This window comes from Denticeps clupeoides, chromosome 20 (assembly GCF_900700375.1).
Source record: "Denticeps clupeoides chromosome 20, fDenClu1.1, whole genome shotgun sequence".
NCBI classification, from domain to species: Eukaryota; Metazoa; Chordata; class Actinopteri; order Clupeiformes; family Denticipitidae; genus Denticeps; species Denticeps clupeoides.
The window spans coordinates 5,065,919-5,088,540 of NC_041726.1; the positions used below are offsets into that span (position 1 = coordinate 5,065,919).

The 22,622-nt window shown below is 46.2% G+C and overlaps 1 protein-coding gene across 2 annotated transcripts in view; it reads left to right on the forward strand.

Moving 5' to 3' along the window:
• The window catches only part of gabbr2 (gamma-aminobutyric acid (GABA) B receptor, 2), a 168,459-nt gene extending 147,356 nt beyond the window's left edge, over nucleotides 1-21,103 (forward strand). For both annotated transcript variants that reach the window (XM_028964540.1, XM_028964541.1), the window contains 6 exons: nucleotides 14,754-14,864; nucleotides 16,852-17,076; nucleotides 17,175-17,357; nucleotides 18,181-18,310; nucleotides 18,432-18,549; nucleotides 20,287-21,103. In XM_028964540.1, the coding sequence (XP_028820373.1) occupies nucleotides 14,754-14,864; nucleotides 16,852-17,076; nucleotides 17,175-17,357; nucleotides 18,181-18,310; nucleotides 18,432-18,549; nucleotides 20,287-20,452 (933 nt within the window). In that variant the 3' untranslated portion in view covers nucleotides 20,453-21,103. The remainder of the gene's footprint in view (nucleotides 1-14,753; nucleotides 14,865-16,851; nucleotides 17,077-17,174; nucleotides 17,358-18,180; nucleotides 18,311-18,431; nucleotides 18,550-20,286) is intronic.
• The last annotated feature ends 1,519 nt before the right edge of the window (nucleotides 21,104-22,622 follow it).

The following is a 22,622-nucleotide window of genomic DNA, read 5'->3' on the forward strand; positions in this document are numbered from 1 at the left end:
GTCCCGCTTGGCGGCCCCGGACCCTCGGCCTGGCTCTCCGGCGTGGTCCCGCTTGGCGGCCCCGGACCCTCGGCCTGGCTCCCCGGCGTGGTCCCGCTTGGCGGCCCCGGACCCTCGGCCTGGCTCCCCGGCGTGGTCCCGCTTGGCGGCCCCGGACCCTCGGCCTGGCTCCCCGGCGTGGTCCCGCATGACGGCCCCGGACTCCCGTATCTGCACACAATAATCAGGGCCGATCCATCTGGGTACGTGTGGGCCCTGTCTCCACATGTCCCCTCTGACACATCTTGTGTCACCCCCTGCACCGCGCAGGGAGATTGTCCCAGAGCCTCCGGCGACTGTTCCAGGCACCCCAGGCTGGTGCCTTCTGGGACTATGCAGCCCCTCTCGCTGCCCGGCCCTGGTGCCAAGGGGGGGGCATTGCCAGACCATCCGGCTAGCCCCTTCTGCGTCCGTTGGGACAAGCAGGCCCTCTTCCTGCCTGTCCCAGCTGGGTCCTCATGCCTACCCGGGGGCTCTATGGCGCTCCACCCCTCTGGAGGCAGACGCAGGCCCATGCCTGGCCCGCCCTCCTCACTGGCTACCGGAGGACCCAGCTCCATCGCTTCCCCACCTCCCCTCCCCTCAGGAGGAGTCCCCAACCCGAACTGCACCCCCCCAAAAAATTCTTTGGGGGAGCACCCCCCCCCGGCTGGACTTAGGGGTACCTTGGGGCTTGTCCACCTCGCCTTGGACCAGCACATTCGGGTCAGGAACCTCCTCCCTGGGGTTCGGCTCCGCGGCTGGGTCGCCATCTGGTGGACACAAAGAGGGGAAGTGGGGGCGACATACGGACACATATGTCACACAGCCACACACAGACAGAGACAGACAGAAGAGAGGGTCGTCTGGCTCCCTCTCTGGGCTCTCCAGGACCTCCTCAGGGGGCACAGCCAGGATCTCGGGAGGTGCGACCTTCTCGTCGCCCGCCAGTGCTTGGTCTTCTTGCCCCGGATCCTGACTGGCGCTGGACGTGGTGGAGGGGCAGAGTTCGATCCCTGGCTCAGGCTCTGGCCGATCAAACTCCGCCCTCAGTCTCTGCTGGAAGTCCCGAAAACTGCTGTCTGTCTCTCCCTGTTGCCAGAGGGCTGCGCTCCAGCCCCATGCTGACCCAAGCAGACACGAGAGGATGGTGGTGGTCTTATCAGTGTCTGCTGCCCCACTGAAGGGTCCCGGGACAATTGGGCTGTCCCACATGGGGCTGGGCACGTCGCTGGAGATGGTGGTAGGTGTGTGGTGTGGAGGGGGGTGGACGTCTTCTCCAGCAGGTGTGGACGCTGGTGCTGCGCTGCCTTTTCGCTGGGGAACGTCCGGGCAGAGGGAAGGCGGGTCGGCGACTGGAGCAGGAATGGAGGATTCCCTGCGAGGCAGTCCCGGCAGCGCAGTTGCTGGCTGGCGACCTCCCGTCGCCCTCTTCCACCAGCTTTCCTCACACTGCTGGGAGGGACGTGGGTCTCCACGGACCTCGTGACGATCCTGGTCGTCGTCCGTGTCAACCTCGTACCCCCGGAAGTCACATGGGTCATCACGGACGCCGCGATGATCTCGGACGCGCACGCTGGGCGGAGCCATCCCGGCACCGACCGCCCACCGCAAATCCACGTCATCATCGCTTTCGTCATCCGTGTCCTCCCACCGTTGACTCCAAGGGTCGTCCACCCTGCGGACATCCTGAACCCATGGCGCGATAAGCTCCCATGGGCAGTACTCTGGCCATTCGGGCTGGAGGCTGCCCACCTCCTCGCTGGAGGAACGCCGCCGTTGTTGCCGCTTCTCACCCCCCTGGAAGTGACGTGGGTCCCCACGGACCTTGCGACGATCGCAGACTGGCGCGATGGGCGGAGCCCAACTCTCGTCTCCCGTGCTCTCGTCGTCGTCCGTGTCGTCCCAGTCCACGGGGAGCCTTGCCAGCAGAGCGCAGAGTTCTTGGCTCGACATGCCGAAGATCGTGGGGGTCGCATCTTCTGCGCTCGCTGCCCACGTCACTTCCTCGCTGCTGCCGACGCAAACGTCATCGCTCCGCCCACTCACCCGCCGACGTTGTCGCTTCCGGGTTTCGCGGAGTTTCCCGGGGGTGACGTCATCACGCGGCGCCGCGTACCACGGCTTCTCGGGGAGAAAACGCTCCACCAGAACGGGCGGCGCGTCTCTCCCCTGCCGTCCGCGTTCGCCGCGCCGGGCTGCGTCCTTCGCGGCGTTTCTTCTCCTCCGCTTTCCACCTCTGCGCTTTTGGGTGGGTCGCTGGCATTCTGTCACGACTACGGACTTACGGGGGAAGGAAGCGCAGAGGTCTGACATACTGGGAAGGGGTTTTTATTAACAAACAAAGAAATACAAATAAAGACTGGCGCGGTGGCCGAAAACGATTTAAACTTAAATAAAGAACATAAACAAACCCGTAGGCGTGTGGCGATTGCCAGAACTCAAAACACATAACACTAAACAAGGTCAAGTTCGTGCATAGAGTTCACGAAAATGCCAGCGACCCCGAACGGGCGGAAACTTCCGGCATTTATGGGGCGTCAGGATTAAAGTCAGGTGTGGAGCCCAGCTGCAGGCAATCCTGACAATACCTTTGGTTATTTGATTCCAGATGTTGTGTTTCTCAAGTATCATAATATAATATGTAATGTAATAAACAGTACAACAAATAATGCATTATAGTTTGCAATCTCATTTGCATACAATACACAATGTACATATTATATACAGATTAAGACAAACAATGTACATAAAGGGCAAACAGCAACATTATGTATAGTATATACATGGGAAGAGGGATGACATACCTCCAAGTCCTCCCAAAAGTAAAGAAATTCAATGTGTGCGTATATGTCAGCTCACAGGCGAATGCCACTATAATCAGTTCTGTAACGGGAATGGATCTCACCTGTCCTCCGACCCTATCAGAGAGCCAATTCATGCACAGGTTGGTGCGACATTGACTGAGCGGGCGACACGCTTTGTTTTCTCGTTACAAAAGTCGCTTCCATATGCGCCGAATATACCAGTGGCGAGGTCCATTATGCACCTTTCTCTTGAAAGAATCTCAGTCACCTCAGTACCCACCTTATTACAGGGCATCGAAACACAAGGCTAGAGTTACTCAGTGTGCATCACAAATCAGCAGGAAATAGGCAGTAATAGCCCGACTCTAGAAACCATCGTGTGGGAAGGTTATGTGAGGCTACTCCAGGGTTTATAAGGACACCTTTTGCTTTGTTTTATAATTAAATATTGAATTGTTGAGTGTGATCCCTCGCTTCATATGGTGAATCAAACCTGGGAATTCAGAGCTGTAGCGGTAGGCAGGCCACTGCTGAAAGCCAGCATGGTAATGATGGAGGACCTCCATGCTCCCCTTACACCCACACATCTGCTTGAAGGCTTAAAATAGTAATGGCTCCATTCAGCAGTGAATTGCTGCAGCAGTTCAATTCATTTATGCTGGTTCGGACTAGCATCTCATACAAAGGTGCATTCATATTTTTATTTAATAGTTTAATAATGCTTTTTTTCCATGGCAAAGCAACAAACTTCTAAAAATCATTATTAAATCATTATCAAAGATTAAAAAACAGGCATTGGATTCAAGCAAAACTTTCTGCCAATATAGTGAGAATGTTTCACTTGTACTTGTGGTTTCTAAAAAAGATCATTTATCTTACAGACAAACTCTTATCAGATCGTTTTGTCATTTTGTGTGTTTTAGCACACTTATTGTGGATCAACCAGTGACATATCTGGCAACACAGTTCGCACCACTTTGCACATTATGTGTTGAGAGCAAGGTGTTTAAATCACAATGCATGAAATCTGTCAGTAATCGCCAAGCGCTCCTCCTATTTATAAAAAAAATACAATTCAAGTTTATCTTCCAGGTGTCTCCAAGATACAGATAAAAAAGCAAGCCTGATGGCAGGACTGTGGCAGCTCAGAGAAGCGCTTCCGTTTTATTGCCTTTCGGAGAAGCCGTGTCCCTGTTTTTGTGTCCGAGGGAACTCTTGGCGCCACCGGGCACTGATTGTAGCTGAAGCCTCACTTTATTATTCTCATAAAGCATCTGTCAGCAGCAGAATGAAAGGTGTCGGCCGACTGATTAAGGAGGAGAGTGCTTGGTCCTGTCTGAACCGTGTTACCGGATCAATAAAGTATCCTGCAGCTGTCTGCTTATTACCGTGCCAAGGATGGCCGGATTGCCGCGTCACATTGTCAGTCCTGAAAGATAAAGCAAGGCTGTCCGTCGGTTCGATATTAATATTCGGACAGGGGCCAGATCCTTTTTTTTTTAACGTGATTCTGTATGTGGCAGCCAATGCGCATGCCGATACATGGCCATGCCGTGCACATCCTGGCATCTAGCACAATACCAGTCCCTCTGGTGCCCCCCTCTGGCGGGCATCTGCCCCTGTGAAAGGGCGCACCCCCCCAACCAGCCGCACCTCCTGGTGACCCGCTCGGTTTCCAGGCTCCGCAGCAGCTGAGGCCCGGTAGCGAACCATCTGCCAGCCGCCACCGTCGCCACTTCTCTCGCTCTCCCTCTGCCCCCGCCCCCCCCCCCACCCTTGACGGAATGCCAGGAGGGAGTCGGAAGCGCCAGGCCTGCGGCCTGCCTGGCAGCGCACGTGTTCGGGGACCGTCGCAATTGCAAATGCGCCGGAAAGGGCTGACGGAGGGATTACTTCAGCGGGGAGCGATTTATGCTAAGCGCCCGAGTTAGGGATAGGGCCGCGTTATCGCGACACGCAGAATCCCGCCGCCATCCGGAGAGCTGAGCCGCTCATTTGTAACCATGGCAATAAAACCAAGCGCAGTGTCGCATTATTAATCATTAAGTCATTGTCAGCCAGAGATTTGTCCCTTCGTTCGCTGCCAGTGTTTCTGCTGCACAGGAGCCGGCGTGTTGATAGCGGAGGGCCCCGCATGACTGGCCCCGCGTAGTTAGAGCGCGTCTGGGGTTGTCGTGCGCACCAGCGCGTACCCCCACAACGCATTCGGGCTGACAAATAAGCGGCCACCCCCGATGCAATTCGGCAATTCCCTCCCGCCATCCTTCGCCTTTTTACAGAGACAGATTGTTGGCATGCGTTGCCTTTTCCATTTGCCGCTGCGGGTCAAGAACCTCCTGTTAGCAGAACGACTCCGAATATTTCGGGGCGGGAGCCACCCCCCCCCCCCCCCGTTATTTTGTTAGCAGTCATGCTGCCTCCCCTTCGTGGTCGGCTCCACCAGCTGAAATGCCGCACCCACGTGTCATGACGATCCGACAGTGAGAGGGCGCAGCCAAATCCACATACGGTTATATTCGTAATGCACAAGCGGTGGAGTATTTTTAGATATATCTGTATTCGGGAAGGACACAGCACACGCTGTCAAACATACGAAAGATGCGTATATGCAGCCAAGAACAGCTGTACTTTGCAAGTTACACGGTATCACCCACAAAATTTCATAGTCACAGGGCCGAAGGATCCAATGTAAAATAGTTTATAAATGCTGCTAGTGAAGCGCAAAACGTGTGCTACCCTTGTTTGCACATTATTTACATAATTGCTAATTGAAGATGTATGAAGATGTAATATTCTGCATATAAAGACAAAAACAAAAATAAAAATGAGTCAGTGAATTACCATTCTTGCACAATTACTTGCACAAGCTGTTAGTACTGTGTGTGTGTGTGTGTGTGTGTGTGTGTGTATACAGTACAGGCGAAAAGTTTGGACACACCTTCTCATTCAATGTGTTTTCAGGGCAATTTACATTGGTAGATTCTCACTGAAGGCATCAAAACTCCACATGTGTTCATTCATAGTTTTGATGCCTTCAGTGAGAATCTACCATGTAAATGGTCATGAAGATAAAGAAAACACAATGAATGAGAAGGTTTATGTGTAAATTTGAGACATCACAATCATGGAGGTAAAAAAAAAACACAAAAAGGTATTAACTTGCAATAAGATCAGGTGAATCACTTGATCTTATTGCAAGAGACATGCAGGCTCCACACCATAGATTTTTTTTTTTTTTCAGAATTGTGAAGTGAAGGCTCCCTGCCTCTACCTATATTGTCACATCTGCTGCGTCAGGGTCAGCAGCATATTGGTCTGGTGGGTAAACATATGCTGAATTTCAGCTGCTGGCAGAAGTGCCTATGCAGCACTTCTGCCCGGGTCGTCGGTGGACATCGTTTGGGAGGAGACAGTGTGTCTGACATTGCCTGTCTTGTGTAGTCAGTAGCAATGAAGGCCGAAGAGAGCCAAGTGCTTGAGTGCTACCTCACTGACATGGAGAACCTTGCTTCTCTCTGATTGGCCCTCAGGGACCAGTCTATGATGACTTTCTGCATGAGTGGTCTGAGTGGTCTTGGTCTGATATATGTTTTTTCTTTTATTTTTTATTACAAGCATTATTAATAGTCTGTGCACAGGGTGTTTCATATGTGCAACATAGTTTCACAAGATCACAATAAAAGTTAAAAGTTTTATAGTTTTAAAACAGGAACAGTAGGTGTTGTGATGTGGAAACTGACAATCAAACACTGGGACACACACAATGATGATCAGAAGGTGACCCCCCAGTTATAAAAGTTATGGAATCTGTTATGAACATGACTGGGCGGAAAGGACACAACTGAACTTGTTGCATTTTGAAACCAATCTGATATTTCATGTCATTGCATGAGATATCGATTGCCCTCATCACTCAGTTTCATGTGTGTTTCTGCATCTATGGTTGTAACTCCATGAAGACCATAAAGATTCACCTGCGTGAATTGGTTCAAAAGACTTGCGCGGACGCATGGATGGGTGTATTCCGGAAACCTTTGTTGGATGTACAGCTTTTCTGTAGCTGCACCATGCGGCATGTCCCATTCCAGCTCTTGCAACATGTTAGAGAGGTCCACTTCTGCATCACTGAACACTTTCGACCATGGGGTGACCATGGGGACACAGCGGGAGGCAGAGCCATGAGCCTTCATTCACCGAGAGATAGCAGGAACCTCTGAGCATGATCGTGTGCTGTACGCATTTTCATGCATTTTCCTCACTCACACACACACACACACACACACACAGACCAAAAAAAAGACTTCTAAACGTCAGATCACATCTCATCAAGGCCACTTGGCTTTCAGTCATACCCATCCTGCGTTCAGTACCGCCAAATACTGCATCAAAACATAATGGGCAAAACTTAGGCTTTCTATATCCCTGCATAACACAGCCCATTACACCGGCACAACACAAGCCTCATAGCAACCGGGCCCCCGAGGACTCAATTACTGCTCTCCCAGCTAGCTGTGACATAGAAAAAAGATGCAGAGTGTGAGGGAGGGAGGGGGCGAGAGACGAAAAAGCCTCTTCAGCTGTCCCTCTGCTGGGTGTATGCGGCTCCTTTTCCCCCATTTCTGCACTTTAGGGGTAACCGGCCACAAAAGGTCACAAGTTGCAAAACTGTTCAAGTCGTTCTGAGCCCAGAATGAGAGTGTTCCTTAATCAGGTTACAATAATTTGTTTTCTTGCGCGCGATGACAGTCATGCTCTAATCGCGCCGCGGCAACAGTCGTGCGCCTCCTCTGACGACGTTAATAAGATATCACACTCAACTTGTAGCTCGGGCTGATAAAAATCATGTTTAATTTGCGCTAACACGGTGAGTAATTTCGAGCAAGAGATTTATCTAGAAGGAGCCGTAGGTAAACTTGTCGAGCACCAGGGTTTCTTTTACCCCACACACGGGTTTGCAGGAGTTGGATGTTTGAAGTGTACAGTGCGGACCAAACCCAGTTTACTATCAAAGTTTGATAAGCTAAATCTAGATAAGATAAACCTTTATTAGTCCCACAAGTGGGAAATTGCATGTCATGGCAGAAAGTAAGAGCAGCAAAAATTAAATTGTATTTATCTACACAATGTACAATGGGTATTCATTTAGTTGTGTTTTCACCCCACATAGTAGCTCCAATCTTAATGAAACCTACTGTTGTACAAAAAAAATGATACATTTTAATTTTTCAGTTGTAACTTCTCATTGGTGCTACATCCCACATGTCTTCCTGGGTTTCCTTCTACATTCCTAAGGAAATGTTAAATGGCTCCAAGTTTGCATTTGGTTGTGAGTGTGGGTATTTGTGTGTGTGACTGATTTCCCCCCCAGTACTGGGTTCGGCCCTGACTGGGAAAAGTGGTTGTTGAGAATGAATCAATCCAGTGACAACAGTCCAGTATCCTTGTGAGCTGATGAAGAAATAAATTGAAGAAATATATTTTATTCATAAAAGACATAAACCTTGGTTTCCGCCGTACAACACCGATGCTTGTGATGGCATTCTATACATTTACATTATGGCATTTGGCAGACGCCTTTGCCAAGAGTGACTTACAACATGCTTTCAAGTTACGATCAGTCAAAGTAATCAGTTGTAGTTCACTAGGACCCCAATTATGAACACAATCATTCTATGCACTCTGTTGTAGTTTTAAACCAGTTGGTTCCATGAAATATTTGGCTTAATTAACTCCACTACTAACTGCCAAACTTGAGTGTTTTTCAATGATTTTTGCTGGGTAGTTTCACATAAAACACAGCAACGGCCTGTATTTTGGGACTGGCAAGAATTATTCTTATCTTGTTGGGCATCCACGATGTGGCAGGGCCAGGCTGTGGCTCCTCTGCCAGTTGTTGCTGCTCATGCATTAATTGCAAATATTGATTTGAAATAAATGATTAACAGATACCTGACTGGTTTCTGCTCTGCGCTATGAGCCAGATCATGAACATAGGACCCATAAACACACCCTCACGTATAAGTACACGGGCAGAGCATGGGGTGGCATGTAGCCCATAATAAATACATGCGACGCCAGTGTCTTATTTCTGCGCCGGGCCCGAGCAGATCCAGCAATCATCAGGGCTGTGGGCAGAGGTGTGATGGAGGGTGGCCCGGCTCCATCCTTCACTTTCCAGAGGGCCCTTCTTGCTGAAGCCTGAGAGAGGGTCTCCTAATAACTTGTCATGGCTGATGACTTACCCTTTAACTGAGCCTGCTGGTGTCCTTGGCTGAACCGGGATGTATTGGATGCCCCTCGAAAGCCACCAATCTCAGCTTCGCTGAAGAAAAGGAAACAAGTTGCTTTTGCGAGAGTCAAGTGTCCTCTCTGTGTGGTTCTCAGGGGAGGGCGGTGATGGTTGTTTGCGGTGCCAGTCTAGCAAGGTCAGCTCTGTTTAAATTAGCGTGCTTAAGTGAGGGAATGAATTTACATTTACAAAGGTTAGCTTAGTTGCCAACATTAAAAACCAGTTAAAGTATATCATGCATGGATTTTGACACCATAATGGCATCCAAGCAAATGTGTGTCATAAAATATGATAGCTTCATAAACGTGACAGTTGTTACATTCACGGATGGAAATGGAATATTAACATCACATTCTGAACCCTTAAATCATCAGTGTTCCCCCTTAAATTTTACAGAATTCGAAATACGTCCACACAACAGTATCTTGCTACATGTAAAAAATAAAACAACTTTACTTTTTTTTATTAGCTTTTTTCCCCCCTTCTTGTTCTTATATAACAGCTTTGTGTCTCTTGAACTGTTCAAACCTTTAGAATGAGGCTTTGGAAGTACGCACTTTCTATGCTAACAAAATGCATTGTTCAGCCTCAGTTTGTGAGTGTGTGTGTGTGTGTGTGTGTACCTGTGTTGAGTTTGAGTGCGCGAGCGAAAGTCAAAACTGCGCGCAGCAGATGGGTGTTCTGATTAAAACTGGGTTATGACGGAGCATTAGATGAAAGAATGGCCGCCATAAAGGGCGTTAGCACCATGCTAACAAAAGATCTGCGACTGGAGACACGGGGCGTGTTTGGCTGGGGGGGAGGGGGGCGGGCACAGCCGTGATTTGCATATTTAAATGGGCTCAGCGTTCAGGACGAGATGCCTGCTCTAATGATGCGTTTAGCTCTTAATAAATCAGTTAAGGCAGCTTCCAGCAGGAGAGCTGGCGGGGATTTCGGCAGGAGCACTTTGAAGTCGCAGCATTTGAAGTTTGCGCCTGGAACATGGGACCTTTAGAAGAAGAAGAAGCGTGAAGAAAAGAAGCGTTGTCTGGCAGAAGCTCCTTGGTGGCTCGCTCGGCCTCCTGCTCGAGCCAGAAGACCAGGCTGATATAGTTTGCTGCTGGGTCAGCCACATTGAGCCACTTCTTAGCAATTCTCCCTCCGTCCTATTAGAGAGAGTTTAGAAAAATGCTGCTCTATATATAACGATTGATTATTATTGGAGACTTTAACGCCCATGGCTGGTGGGTCTGCCGGCTTTGTTCACGTTTGCTAGTTTTTTGGATAAGCGTTTAAACAAACATGGAAGTCAAGAGCAGAACCGTGATTTCGTTTAGTTGCGTGTGGGGGGAAAACGCAGCGGACACGCAACCCTACAAACAACGTCCGCCTCAGGGCGCATTCAGGGATGTCCAGTAACAGGCCCTCCCCTCCTCCTCCTCCTGCCCATTCTGTGTGTGTGGGAATGACAGATGGCACGCCGCCCCGCGGCGTGGCAAACGTCAAACGGTCACCTGGCGAGAGGTCAGAGCGCTTCTCTCAGCCTGCTTGGGCAACGAAGACGTCCTAATTAACTCTCTGTGCCCACCCATCCCTCACTCGCTTTTACTACGGTACAACTCGGGGAGGGCAACTCGAGAGCGCCACCTCACTGCGCCACCTCACTCGCACATGCGTCTCTTTTGGGTCTCCATGATCTCGCCCGTACAAAGGTGACTGAGAGATAAAAAGAGCAGAGCTAGAATGCCTTCTCCGTGTTGTCCAGTCTCGGGTTCTGTAAACTTCCAAGGACACAGGGAGTCCTTTGAACGGGCTTGATACATGGCAATGGCCAGACCTACAAACAGTTTCCGCTGCTGGTATACGAGGAATATTGCAACAGGCTGGGCCGAGAAGGACAGATGCATTTTTAGCGCTCATTTGAAGAGAGGTCTTTGAATTGGGAGGTCATATTAAATTTAGCTGACTTACAATGGCTGGTTGCAGGTTCAGGCCCAGGGTTAAGTTTCTTTGCAGTTATCTGGGCCATAGGCTAAGTTGAACCTTTTGTGAAAATGTTGATTTAGCATTTTGCTAAGCACAAGTGAAGTGTTGGCTTGATATTTTTTATTTTGTTTTGTCAAATATTCTTGCTATTAGTGAGTCTTGCACAACGAAAAGGCTGGTAGTAGCCTAGTGGGACACTAAAGTGACCACAAAGTGACAGGTTCAAACCCCATTTAGTACCATTGTATCCCTGAGCAAGATGTTTAAGTGTCTCCAGAGGAACTGTCCCTGTAACTCTGGATGAGGGCATCTGATAAATACTATAAATGTGAAGAATAGAGGGCCATTGTCTTCCTCTGAAGTAGCATGGTCCCTCACAATTATAATTTAAATGTATTAGAGACTAATAGAGACTAATGTGGTGGTAGTAGCCTAGTGGGTAAACCCCACTTACTACCATTGTGTCCCTGAGCAAGACTCTTAACCCTAAGTTGCTCCAGGGGGGGGGCTGTCCCTGTAACTACTGATTATATGTCGCTATGGGCGTCTGACAAATGCTGTAAATGTAAATGTAATAGCAGTTTAAGTAATGAACCAAGTTTTAGGGGGCAGTTGTGGCCTAGTGGTTAAGGAAGCGGCCCCGTAATCAGAGGTTGCGGTTCGAATCCTGATCCGCCAAGGTGCCACTGAGGTGCCACTGAGCAAAGCACCGTCCCTCAGGGTGATGGGTTAAATGCAGAGGACAAATTTCACTCTGTGCACAATGTGCACTTCACAAAAAAAAAACAAGTGAACGGCAAGTTGCCGATTGTAAAACGGGACTTTTTCATGCAAATGAAAATTTTGACTCTGGAATATGTTTAATATTTTATATTCATGTTTTCATTCCACCACACAGGGGTTGAGGCCAGAGATGGGTGGTTCAGCCCTCAAAGTGTCGTGACACACTTGCTCTTTTTTTTTTCTTCTTGTTGCTGTGCTTGTGGAGGCACAGTAATGGGAGATGAGGAGGAGGAGGCGAGCCTTTCAGCTGCGCGGCAGCTTCCCTGGAAATAAGCATCGCTTATCCTCATCCTCACAAGCCAGCTCTGCTGCGGCGGGCACCTGGCAAGAGATGCTCAGTCACTGTAGCGTGTCTATCTGCTCGAATGTCTCCAAGCATGTCTGGCCTCCTTCTCGCGGCGCGGCCCTCCTCTCCTGTCTGTATGGGATTTTTTTCTGCTTTTCTGAGATATGAAGTTGCAAAGAAAAATACTCGCTTTGCAGTTTGAATCTCTCTCTCTCTGGACCCCCTCTCGCTCCTCTGTCCATTTCCTGGAAGTGAGGGTGACAGAGTGCCTCCATCAGGAGCCCCATCTCATGTGGCTCAGCTGTGGGCGAGGTTGAATTGAACTCCATTTCCCCACCCTGCTCTCGTCCCCTCCTCCAACTCTCTCCCTCTCTCCACACGCCCTTCTCTTGCCTGCTGCTGCTATTGACGCTGCCCCTGCAACTCCTTCCCCACTCCAGTTCCCGGGATCTGTCCTCCACCGACGGTCCTCTCAGGCCAATGCAGATGAGGCCCAATATGCCGAGAAATGGCGGGACAGACCTCTAGCCTGTCTATGTGCAGTTGCCTGGCAACCATGTGGAGCTTCGTGCCCAGATATATAGAGATGATGGATGGATGAAAGATTTAATTTAAGAAGAAGAAGGTGGTGCATATTTAGAAAAACAGAACTTTTTCCACTCAAAGCTTACTTGGTTGTGTTTACAGATTGGCTAACAGTTTGACATCAAGGATTTATCACTTCACGAGGTCCTGCTTTCTTCTCTATTTATAACCCCCCTCACCACACACACACACACACACACACTGTCTTTTTGCAGTCTGTTTTACTCTCACAACGTATACAAGTCTTGGAGCGTCCTGTAAAAATAGCTTTCCTTCTGTCGCCTGGCCTAGTTTTAATGTCGCAGCCACTTTCCGGTGGCAAGTCCGTAGTCTGCCTTTGCACGTTGAAGTGGTGTGGAGCGATGGTGTCCTGATTGTCGGGGGCCGGGGCCCGGGTGGAACTCTTTATCCGGGGCATGTGTTCTGCGCGAAGGTGCCGCATTTATTTACTTACTCGCTTTTTTTCTCCAAGCTGCAAAGACAACGCGGATGCTAAATAAACCATGCAAAATTAATCGCTTTTGGAATATCCGCATGCGTCGCGAGAGCTCCTGCAAGAATCCGGGCTGCGCTCAAAGTGGGCCAGAAGAAAGTGGGTTACGGAGGGGCTCTTTATAGACTCTGCCGCAGAAGGGAACCCAGTTAAGTTCCTCCCTCCTGCTTTACAGTTCCCTGTCAAGACACGTCTCCCCGCTGAAAGATGCATTAGCCTGTTTCCATGGGTATGTGGGTCGTTCGTGCCTAGATGCAAAATAAACCTCCGTCATTAGCAGTTGCCGACAGCCCGCGTTGGTTTGTTAGCGTTGCACGGAGACGTCTGTGCAAAAAAACCACAAAGGTGTTTTTTTTTTTTCTTTTTTTCTTTCTTATTAAGGTGCCATTCCCTCGCGGGAGGGTCACGTGCCGCATTGCCATGGCATTAAGAGCTGCCTGGGGCACTAATTTGGCCTCCTAGTCACCTGTGACACTTTCAGTGGAGGGTAGAAGGGAGTTCCCCGTTAATAAAAGCCCGTTGTGTGGTGCCACCGCCAGCATTTGAGCGTAATTTCATGCTTTAATGGAAGTCGGAGGTCGCCTTGCAACAAGATCATTACCGTCTGGAATCGTAAGATTTGGCCAGTATGTGTTGCTTTGAGATACAAGAGGCCGTCATGGTCACGGTACAGGAACGATGACATTTTAAAACAAAATTATTGATTTTTAACAGCAAAGCAATGAATTGAAATATATAGAATAAAACCCTTTAATCAAATATGCTCCTTACAGAATGCATAAACCCAAAATACTTTCATAAAATGTGTATTACACATGGATTATTAAAACTGAGGGATAAGGAAATATATAAATAAGGGTCAGTCCCAGTCCCAGTAATTAGAATTAATACTAACCAGAGCATAGTACGTTTGTGAGTGCGTGAAGGACCAGATCATAGATAGTGATAATCATAGTGATAATTAGATACAAGTTAATGTAATATGACATTGTTGTGTATGGTTTGTTATTGGTGTATACTAAAAATGCTAATGAAATAGGAAAAAGCAATAAATTACAATTTACATTATGTATATTGATCAATTTTTGTGCCAGAATCTGGCCATATGGTGTGTGTGTGTGTGTGTGTGTGTGTGTGTGTGTGTGTATATATATATATATATGTGAATTTAAAAAAAATATTGATTAAATGAGAATGTAATGTGTGGACAATGTTGACAATGTGGACAGTTAGAAATAATCATATGAACCATATGAAACCATGAAAAAACAAGAAGTGGCATCAAGTTCAAGAGAAATAAAGAAACCGGACGTTTTATGTAAAGTATGAGTCTAGAGTTAATGATGCAGATTGGGGTTGATTTGAAACAGCATGGCGTGACACCGTCCGGCGCGCCGGCACCGAAGCATTGTTTTGGTGGCTCTGTTGTTGCTCTTGCCGCTGTTGTCACAGGCGACTTTAACATTCGGTGTATATGTTTCCACTCACCTCCACCTCCCCCTCTCACCTTGCTGTGTTTTGCAGGCGGATCCCCAGGGACAAGACATCGCCATCCGGCCCTTCCTGGAACACTGTGAGAACACACACATGACCATTTGGCTGGGGATCGTCTATGCCTACAAAGGCCTTCTCATGGTGAGTCGGCAGCCTCTGCGAAGACAACGAGCCAGCCGCCTCGACATGGCAGCCATCTGCTCCCTCAACAGCAGCCACTGACACTCCCATGATGCCCTTCTATTTTAGACAGGAAGGAAAAAAAAAAAAAAGAGTCCCTCAATTCACCCATAGACTGCCACAGCGGTGTCAGAGGGTTATTGAGGTGCTGCGATGACCTGAGTCTAAGATGACCCCTGAATACATGCAGCATGTTTTTTTTTTTTTTTTTTGTGAGATGACACCATGCTGAATTGTTAAATAGTAAATGATGAATTACAACAAATCGCATGATTTTACTTCTTTACCTTTTTTAATTTTTGGTTATCCAACATCAAATGCTAATAATTAAGTAAAAAAATGGGGGAACTATACTAGCATGCATGTTATAAGCTAATGTTTGCTGTTACTTAGTGGCATTAAAAAAGTGGCTTTAGTTCTGACAACCTGAATGATGATCTACTATAGCGCAAATTCTATATATAAAGAACAGATTGACTGCTTGAATAAAAAGCTGGGAGCATAAGTGAAGTAGAGTCTCAGCCCGACACACAAATGTCACTCAGCACAGATATTGATCTGATAATCTTTTGTGGATACGATAAAGACCTTTTCCCCCATGGCGAAAAAAGTCAGACTCCCTCTGCTCTCCTTTCTACTCATCTCTCCTGGGGTGCACTGCCTAAAGGTCCAAACCATTTCCATTCTCATCCCTCATTCTCATCCCTCAGCCCTCATCTAGTAGATCTCCAGAATTCATATGTTCTGTACTGTGGAGTACTTGCGTGCCAAAAAATTCTCTCTGAGATTTGAGCTAAACTCTATACCGGGGCTCTCTTTTCAGAGGTTCACAGGGTTCTCCATTGTCTGAAGTTTCACATCCCAAAAGTGACCATAGTACCTCAGTAGACCATTATCATTATCATTTATTTAGTTATTTAGGTTTCATTCACTTTTCATGAGTCTCTAGAAAGTCTCCGCAGCCTCTCCGGTACCAAATATGTCTGTATTCTAGTGTCTGGTCTTCACCCCTCTGCTCCTCAGCTATTCTCCTGCGGTGGAGCTGCATCATCAGTGACTGCCTAACTAGGCCTTTTTCATCTCTCTCTCTCCTTCTCTGTCTTCCTCCCACTCCTCTCTCTCTCTCTCTCTCTCTCTCTCTCTATCTATCTTAACCAGTGACATTATTCACTTCAGTGTTGCCATGAGCACCACGTTCCACCTATCACAAATGCCTTTTATTTCAGGGCCACAAAAAACTTCACTCTGACATTTTTCCTGCCCGTAATAATCTTTATTTTTATGGGCGCAAGTGAACAAGTCACTTTGCTGGGACATGGTGACATGGAGTGTGTTAGTTTAGCACAGAGAACAGGCCATACCCCCCCAACCTTGCCCCCCACCCCCCATTGGCTGACTCAGACATCTCAGTCGAGCAAAAGGTGAGTTAATTAAGAGCCGTATGTGCTCTTAGGTGCGGCAGTTGTCATTAGCTGTCTCTAACCTTTCCGTCGCGGTGTGATTCATCGCAGAGTTCTCCATTAACGTCTCGGTCACGCCATTTACTTTTGCATCTGTTTAACTCTTAACTCCTTCAGCTATGAGTCTGTCGGTGTGTATTGATATTCATTTTTAATTGTTTTTTTATCCGGGATAAGTAATCACACATGTTGAAAAAAACAGGAGTAAAGCTAGCTATAATGCATATGCATGAAAGGATGACAGATCATTTCGACAGGGAGTGATGAAGAGATGATCTGGTCAGTTTCTTTAATAAAACACCCTGCAGACTCTGACAGTAAAGAAAATGGAAATAAAACTGTATGTAAATTACTTTGCTTTCCTCAATAATTCACTCGGAACAAAGGGTGCTATGATTGGTGTGTAATAGGTCAGAACACACAGAGAAAATTAATGAAATCTGTAAAACTTTTATGCATAAATAACAGGTTCGGTTTATTTCTTGCAGCTTTTTGGCTGTTTCTTGGCCTGGGAGACTCGGAATGTGAGCATTCCGGCCCTGAACGACAGCAAGTACATTGGCATGAGCGTGTACAACGTGGGCATCATGTGCATCATCGGGGCGGCCGTGTCCTTCCTGACGCGGGACCAGCCCAACGTGCAGTTCTGCATCGTAGCGCTGGTCATCATCTTCTGCAGCACAATCACTCTCTGCCTGGTGTTCGTGCCAAAGGTGGGCGCTCCTCGGGATACTTCGATCCCGTCAAGTTTAGGCGCTAGAAGACCTTTTGACATTCTTTAACATTCTCATTTGTCTTTTTGTCTCCAAAGTTTGTTACAATGAGAACCAATCCTGATGCAGCCACGCAAAACCGACGGCTTAAGTTCACCCAGAATCAGAAGAAGGAAGACTCCAAGACCTCCACCTCAGTGACCAGTGTGAATCAGACGAACACCTCGCGACTGGATGGCCTTCAGACGGACAACCACCAGCTTCGAATGAGGATAACAGAGGTGACCTACAATCAGAAAATGCTTCAAGTTTATGGCTTCCATGCTAATGTTACCTCTGTGCACCATAGTTACAGTAAATCCTATTAGGACGAGGCAGAGTGCATTAGCTTCGCTTGGCTGCCGAGCTCATTTTATACAAATACTTGGCCTGTGGTGACCTTGTAGACAACTGAAGAATTAGACTTAAAAAGCTTTTTTTTGTTGTTGTACGGTCAGCCCATGGTCGATCTTTAATGCCATATAATGTTAAAAAAGGAAAAACAAACTGGGTGAAAAAACATGCTGTCATATTAATTCCATTGATGGTAATATTATATAATATAAGCTCTGGTGCATGTTCCCTAATTTCTTAATCAAGTATGCCAGGACAAACACTTAAAATGTTATGAATAAATTAAATAAAAAATGGAAGGAGACCATAACAGCTCTCACTGTACAATTTAAAGCTGAAAATCTTAGAAGGTCTTCCCATCTCGTCACTTTTGAAAAATATTCTTTTTTTTCATTTGCTTGTTTATGCTGCCATCAGCAGACATCACAAACGTGATGGTCTTGGGAACCTAGCCCGCTACCAAACAAGGAAATACATTATCTGTGCTTTAATTGGAGAATTCTGACAAGTGAATTTTTGTTTTTCACCCATTAAATGAACAAGACCATAGCTGCTTGCACCCCACCCCCTCTCACACTAAGGGATCACAAGCTCAAATCTGGGTAGATATTTAGACGGCCACTAATACAAAATCCTCATGGTATAGTCATACTACATTTGTAAATTTAGTATGAATTTATTATTAACAATATTTTTAATTATACATTTTAGCTGGACAAGGAGCTGGAGGAGGTGACCATGCAGCTGCAGGACACTCCGGAGAAAACCCCATACATCAAGCAAAACCACTACCAGGACCTCAACAATGTCCTCAGCATATGCAATTTCACTGGCGACAAGGGTAAGGGTTCAGAAAGTAGACATATATCAAGTAGCATATGTTAAATATTCAAGTGCACACAAGAACAAAATGCAAATGAAGTTGAGGATCCATGTAGGAAAACTGTTGGAAATGTTTTCAGTCGGCGACAAGTCGGTCCTGAAGAATCACCTGGAGCAGAAGTCACAACCTCAGTGGGGCTCCATGGATCCTTCTAGAATAAGCAGAGGTCCGCTGGAGGACATCAACTCACCAGAACAGTGAGTTGCCTTTTGTTATTTTTTTGACTGCTCAGAAATCATGAGCAGTCCATGGCCTGTCTTATTACAGGGTGGTTTAGTGGCGTACATCGGTGGAGGAGTGATGCTGGTCTCATTATAGGCAGAGTGGGGAAAAAAAACAGGAACTTGTTTCATGCCTCAGCGAGATCGGCCCCGATCCTGGACCTGAGAGAGAGAGAGAGAGAGAGAGAGAGAGAGATCTTACATAACTTGTGATTTACAGCTACCGATGGAGGCAGTGGGCATGAAAATAGACAGCGGCACAGGAATGTAAGAAAACTGAACTATTCCCACATGAATGTTTGATCAGTTTGAGCGAGAGGAGGGAGAGAACGAGAACGGGAACGTGTACGTAGAACCTAAAAAAAAATTAGCCTGCCTTTCCCATGATGAGAATAGTGAGACATATCCAGCCTCCCAGTCTTTGATGGCACGCTACCCTCTTGTGACACCCGCTCATCTTATCAAGAAAACGCCTTCATCGACAGAACGTCAGTGACAAAAGTCGAGTCAAATCACTCGCTCCATTTTCCTGCTCCTCTGCCTCCTGTTTTATTTAAACATGTCCCATCCACCTTATCCAGGACCTCCGACTCAGTTCGTCGACATCCTAGTGTTTCGAGAGTTTCTGTCTGCTTTACATAACCACCATCTCGGTTATGTAATTGGCTTTACCGTGTTTGCCAGTAGTGGGGTTCGTGAGCAGCAAGCCAAGATGCCAGGTATAAGCATGAAATGTGCTTTATTTCTCAGCATCCCCTGAAACCTATAGGATTATGAGTTAGTGCTGTAGAGCAACGAAGCATTTTGCAGGCAAACAGTTACAGTATCTCTGTCTTGTCGCGAGGAAGGACCAGAAATCAATTTCATCTGCCTTCAGTTGCGAACTGGCAACCAGCTAGACGAGGATCAGAAAGAATTAATCAAATCTACCATGTTAATTTGATTAGGGATCAGTGCCTTTTTCTGAATATATATGTAAATTGTAATGTGTGATCGTGCTCAAGGGTACTTGTCAACTCGTCATATCTAGCACGCTAAATGATTGATGGAATGACGGGGGGGGGTTCCTGCCGATCAAATCAATACATCAAATCAACAAATCAGTAATTGATATGTTTAAAAAATATATAAAATAACTATTCATAAATGTTAAAAAATGTTATCACTGGAACTTTTTTTGTAGAATTTGATGGCTTCAAGATGCTTACCCATACGCAATAAAAATATATTTCTCAGTATATTATGTGACAGTAAATTTGGTGTGTATACATATTGTGTGAATTGTACATAGTAATATATGTTGATATATTCTAAAATAATGTATTTAACATGTTAGCAATAAATAAATATATGAAATAGGATATATGACCATATATGAAAATACTGCAATTATTTCCGTTTCATATTTGTATAGTAAATACATTGCTCTTCTATTTAATATATTATTATATATACTGAAAAATGTTTTACATTAAATGAGATTATATATTGAAAAAGGCATTGCAAATATATGGGGAAGTTTCTCATATATTGAAATATATTTACCAATGTAGTGCAATATAAATTCTAGTATATAGCAATATACATTTGTTTTTGAAAGGGTAATTGCAGACTATGAAGGAAAAAAGTATAAAACTCACAGAATTTGAAAATATGTTTGTATATGCCATAATGACCATTCATCTCTCTTTTCATCGTTTTTCTGCCTGACAGTATACAGCGCCGGCTGTCCTTACAGCTGCCCATCCTGCACCACGCCTACTTGCCCTCCATAGGTGGCGTGGATGCAAGCTGCAGCAGCCCCACAACAAGCCCCGGATCAAGCCCACGACACAGACACATGCCCCCCTCCTATCGGGTCATGGTCTCAGGCCTGTGAGACCACACACTCCCCCAAAACTACCACCACCGCCCCGGCCCCTCTGCACTCTCGAGTGGAGCGCCTGCCCTTTTCGTCTAAAAAGAAGATGAGACTGAACAGACTGAATAGATCAGCCATAAGGGGGAAGAAGCGTGTGAAGGACCAAGGAGTTTGAATCATCATGCATCTGTTCTGCTCTCCTGTACTGCAGCCCCGACCTTCAGACAAGAGACTGATCCTTCTGGGTCATAGAGGGGAGACATTTGGAGGGGAGATTCTGACACAACTAAAGTCTTCACCACGCCCCGAACCCCCCTTTTCACATGAAGCAGAGGACACGATCCAACCTGTAGCCTTATCTGCTTCACAAACAAAAAGGTTTCTTCTACGTTCTTCTTTCATATCAAACTAAGAAAAAAAAAAACACATTTTGGTCCCCTCAAAACTTGACCTGGTGTAAACCCGTCAGACTTTGTCATAGTCCATCACTGTACTACGTGGCTGGAGCTGTGATGGCCGGGTCCTAGTACAGATGTAGGAGTCATAGAAGTCACCATGGCAACAGACATGTAAATACCATGCTTTGACATCCAACGTACAGTAAGATTTTTGCTGTGAAGAACCCATTTAAAAAAAGAAACGGGGGAATATCTGGAAAAAAAAAAAAAACTCATGCTGATGACTACAGGACTTAAAAAATAATAATAAAAAAAACATGTCTGTCTGGGGTGATATTACTACATAGTTCAAGTGTTAAAGCTTTGGCTCATGGCAAAGAAGGTTACTGTAATTATCTTTTTCTTTTTTTTTTTTTAAACGCCCTTTATCCTTTTTTTTTTCTGTGCAAATTCTACAACTATCAAAATGTCTCGAGACACCAGGAGCCAATTCCGTTATTGTGGAGTAATATGCAGGGCTGAATTTATTTACCTTGATGATGACTTTTAATTAAACCAGGTGACAGAGGAGGCGGGGCAAACCGGAGATCAGTTTGGGCAATACACATGTGAAAAAAAAAGGCGTGCCGTGTAGCTCCCGACATCGTTCTGGGGTTGAGGCCGGGAGGCAGTCTTCCATTGAAGCTAGGTGTATTTCCTCTTAAAGAAACGAGGAGTGAACCCTTCGAAGCGTATGCCTGGCGGCGGCCATCGTGGTCCCGTGCGGGCAGAAGGCTAAATTCCGCTTTTGTCTAACGTACGGAGGGAAGAGGGTCAAGTGACCAGGCCTCAGGTGGCTTAAAACAGAAGCCCGTGCAAAAGTAATAATCAAGCTGGTAAACAAGATGGTAAGGCCAGCAGTAAAGCTATGCCGACGGTGCGAAAGGGACCGGACTGGCCAAATATATTTTCACTTATTGTCCCTTTATTTTTTTTAAACCAAGCAAGAAAATTCTAGTTTTAGCTTGAGCCAAAAGACATTTTGAAGGAGAGCCACACTGTTGTCGGCACGTCATGTTTCACATTAAAGACCGATTCACAGTCCAGGAGAGATTCACAGAGCGGTATTATGAAATAAACCACCCGGCACTTAGCAACAGTGACCATACCTCATAGTTGCTATAGAGATGTTCTTCAGTGCTGTGAAATCTGTGGCCAGAGTGTAGAAAAATTGCGTAGTTTCCTGTTTCTGTTTTCTGTGTCAAGACAACTAAACAGAAATGTCTTCAAAATACAAACTCTTGAAATAAGCAACGTTTCATCAGTATCTGCAATTTCTTTTTTTTTTCTTTTTCTGCAAAATATCTCACCGTTGGTGTCTTAGTTTTCAGTTTTTAAAACACATGTTCGTTTCGAGCTCTGTGTCTGTAGTCTTACACTGGTGCCCTGCAAGAAACTGGCCTGGTCTATACTATACCAATAACAACAATCACGCAAAATATAGAAAAAAACAAGCAAAAATGACATGAGCAGGACTGTATAGTGGCAATACGTGAGCCGCCTGTCCCTTTAAGTTTGGGGTAACATGGTGGCTTACTCGACCCTTTGTGAGATTTGTGAAGCCAAGATCTCTTTACTGAAAAATAAAATAGTGGCGGCCAATGCAAGTAGAGTAAAATGCTGGAGTTTGTTCCTTCAAAGCAACACACATAGAAAAAAAAAAATATATATATATATATATATATATATATATATATATATATATATATATATATATATATATATATATATATAATTTTTTTCATTACATG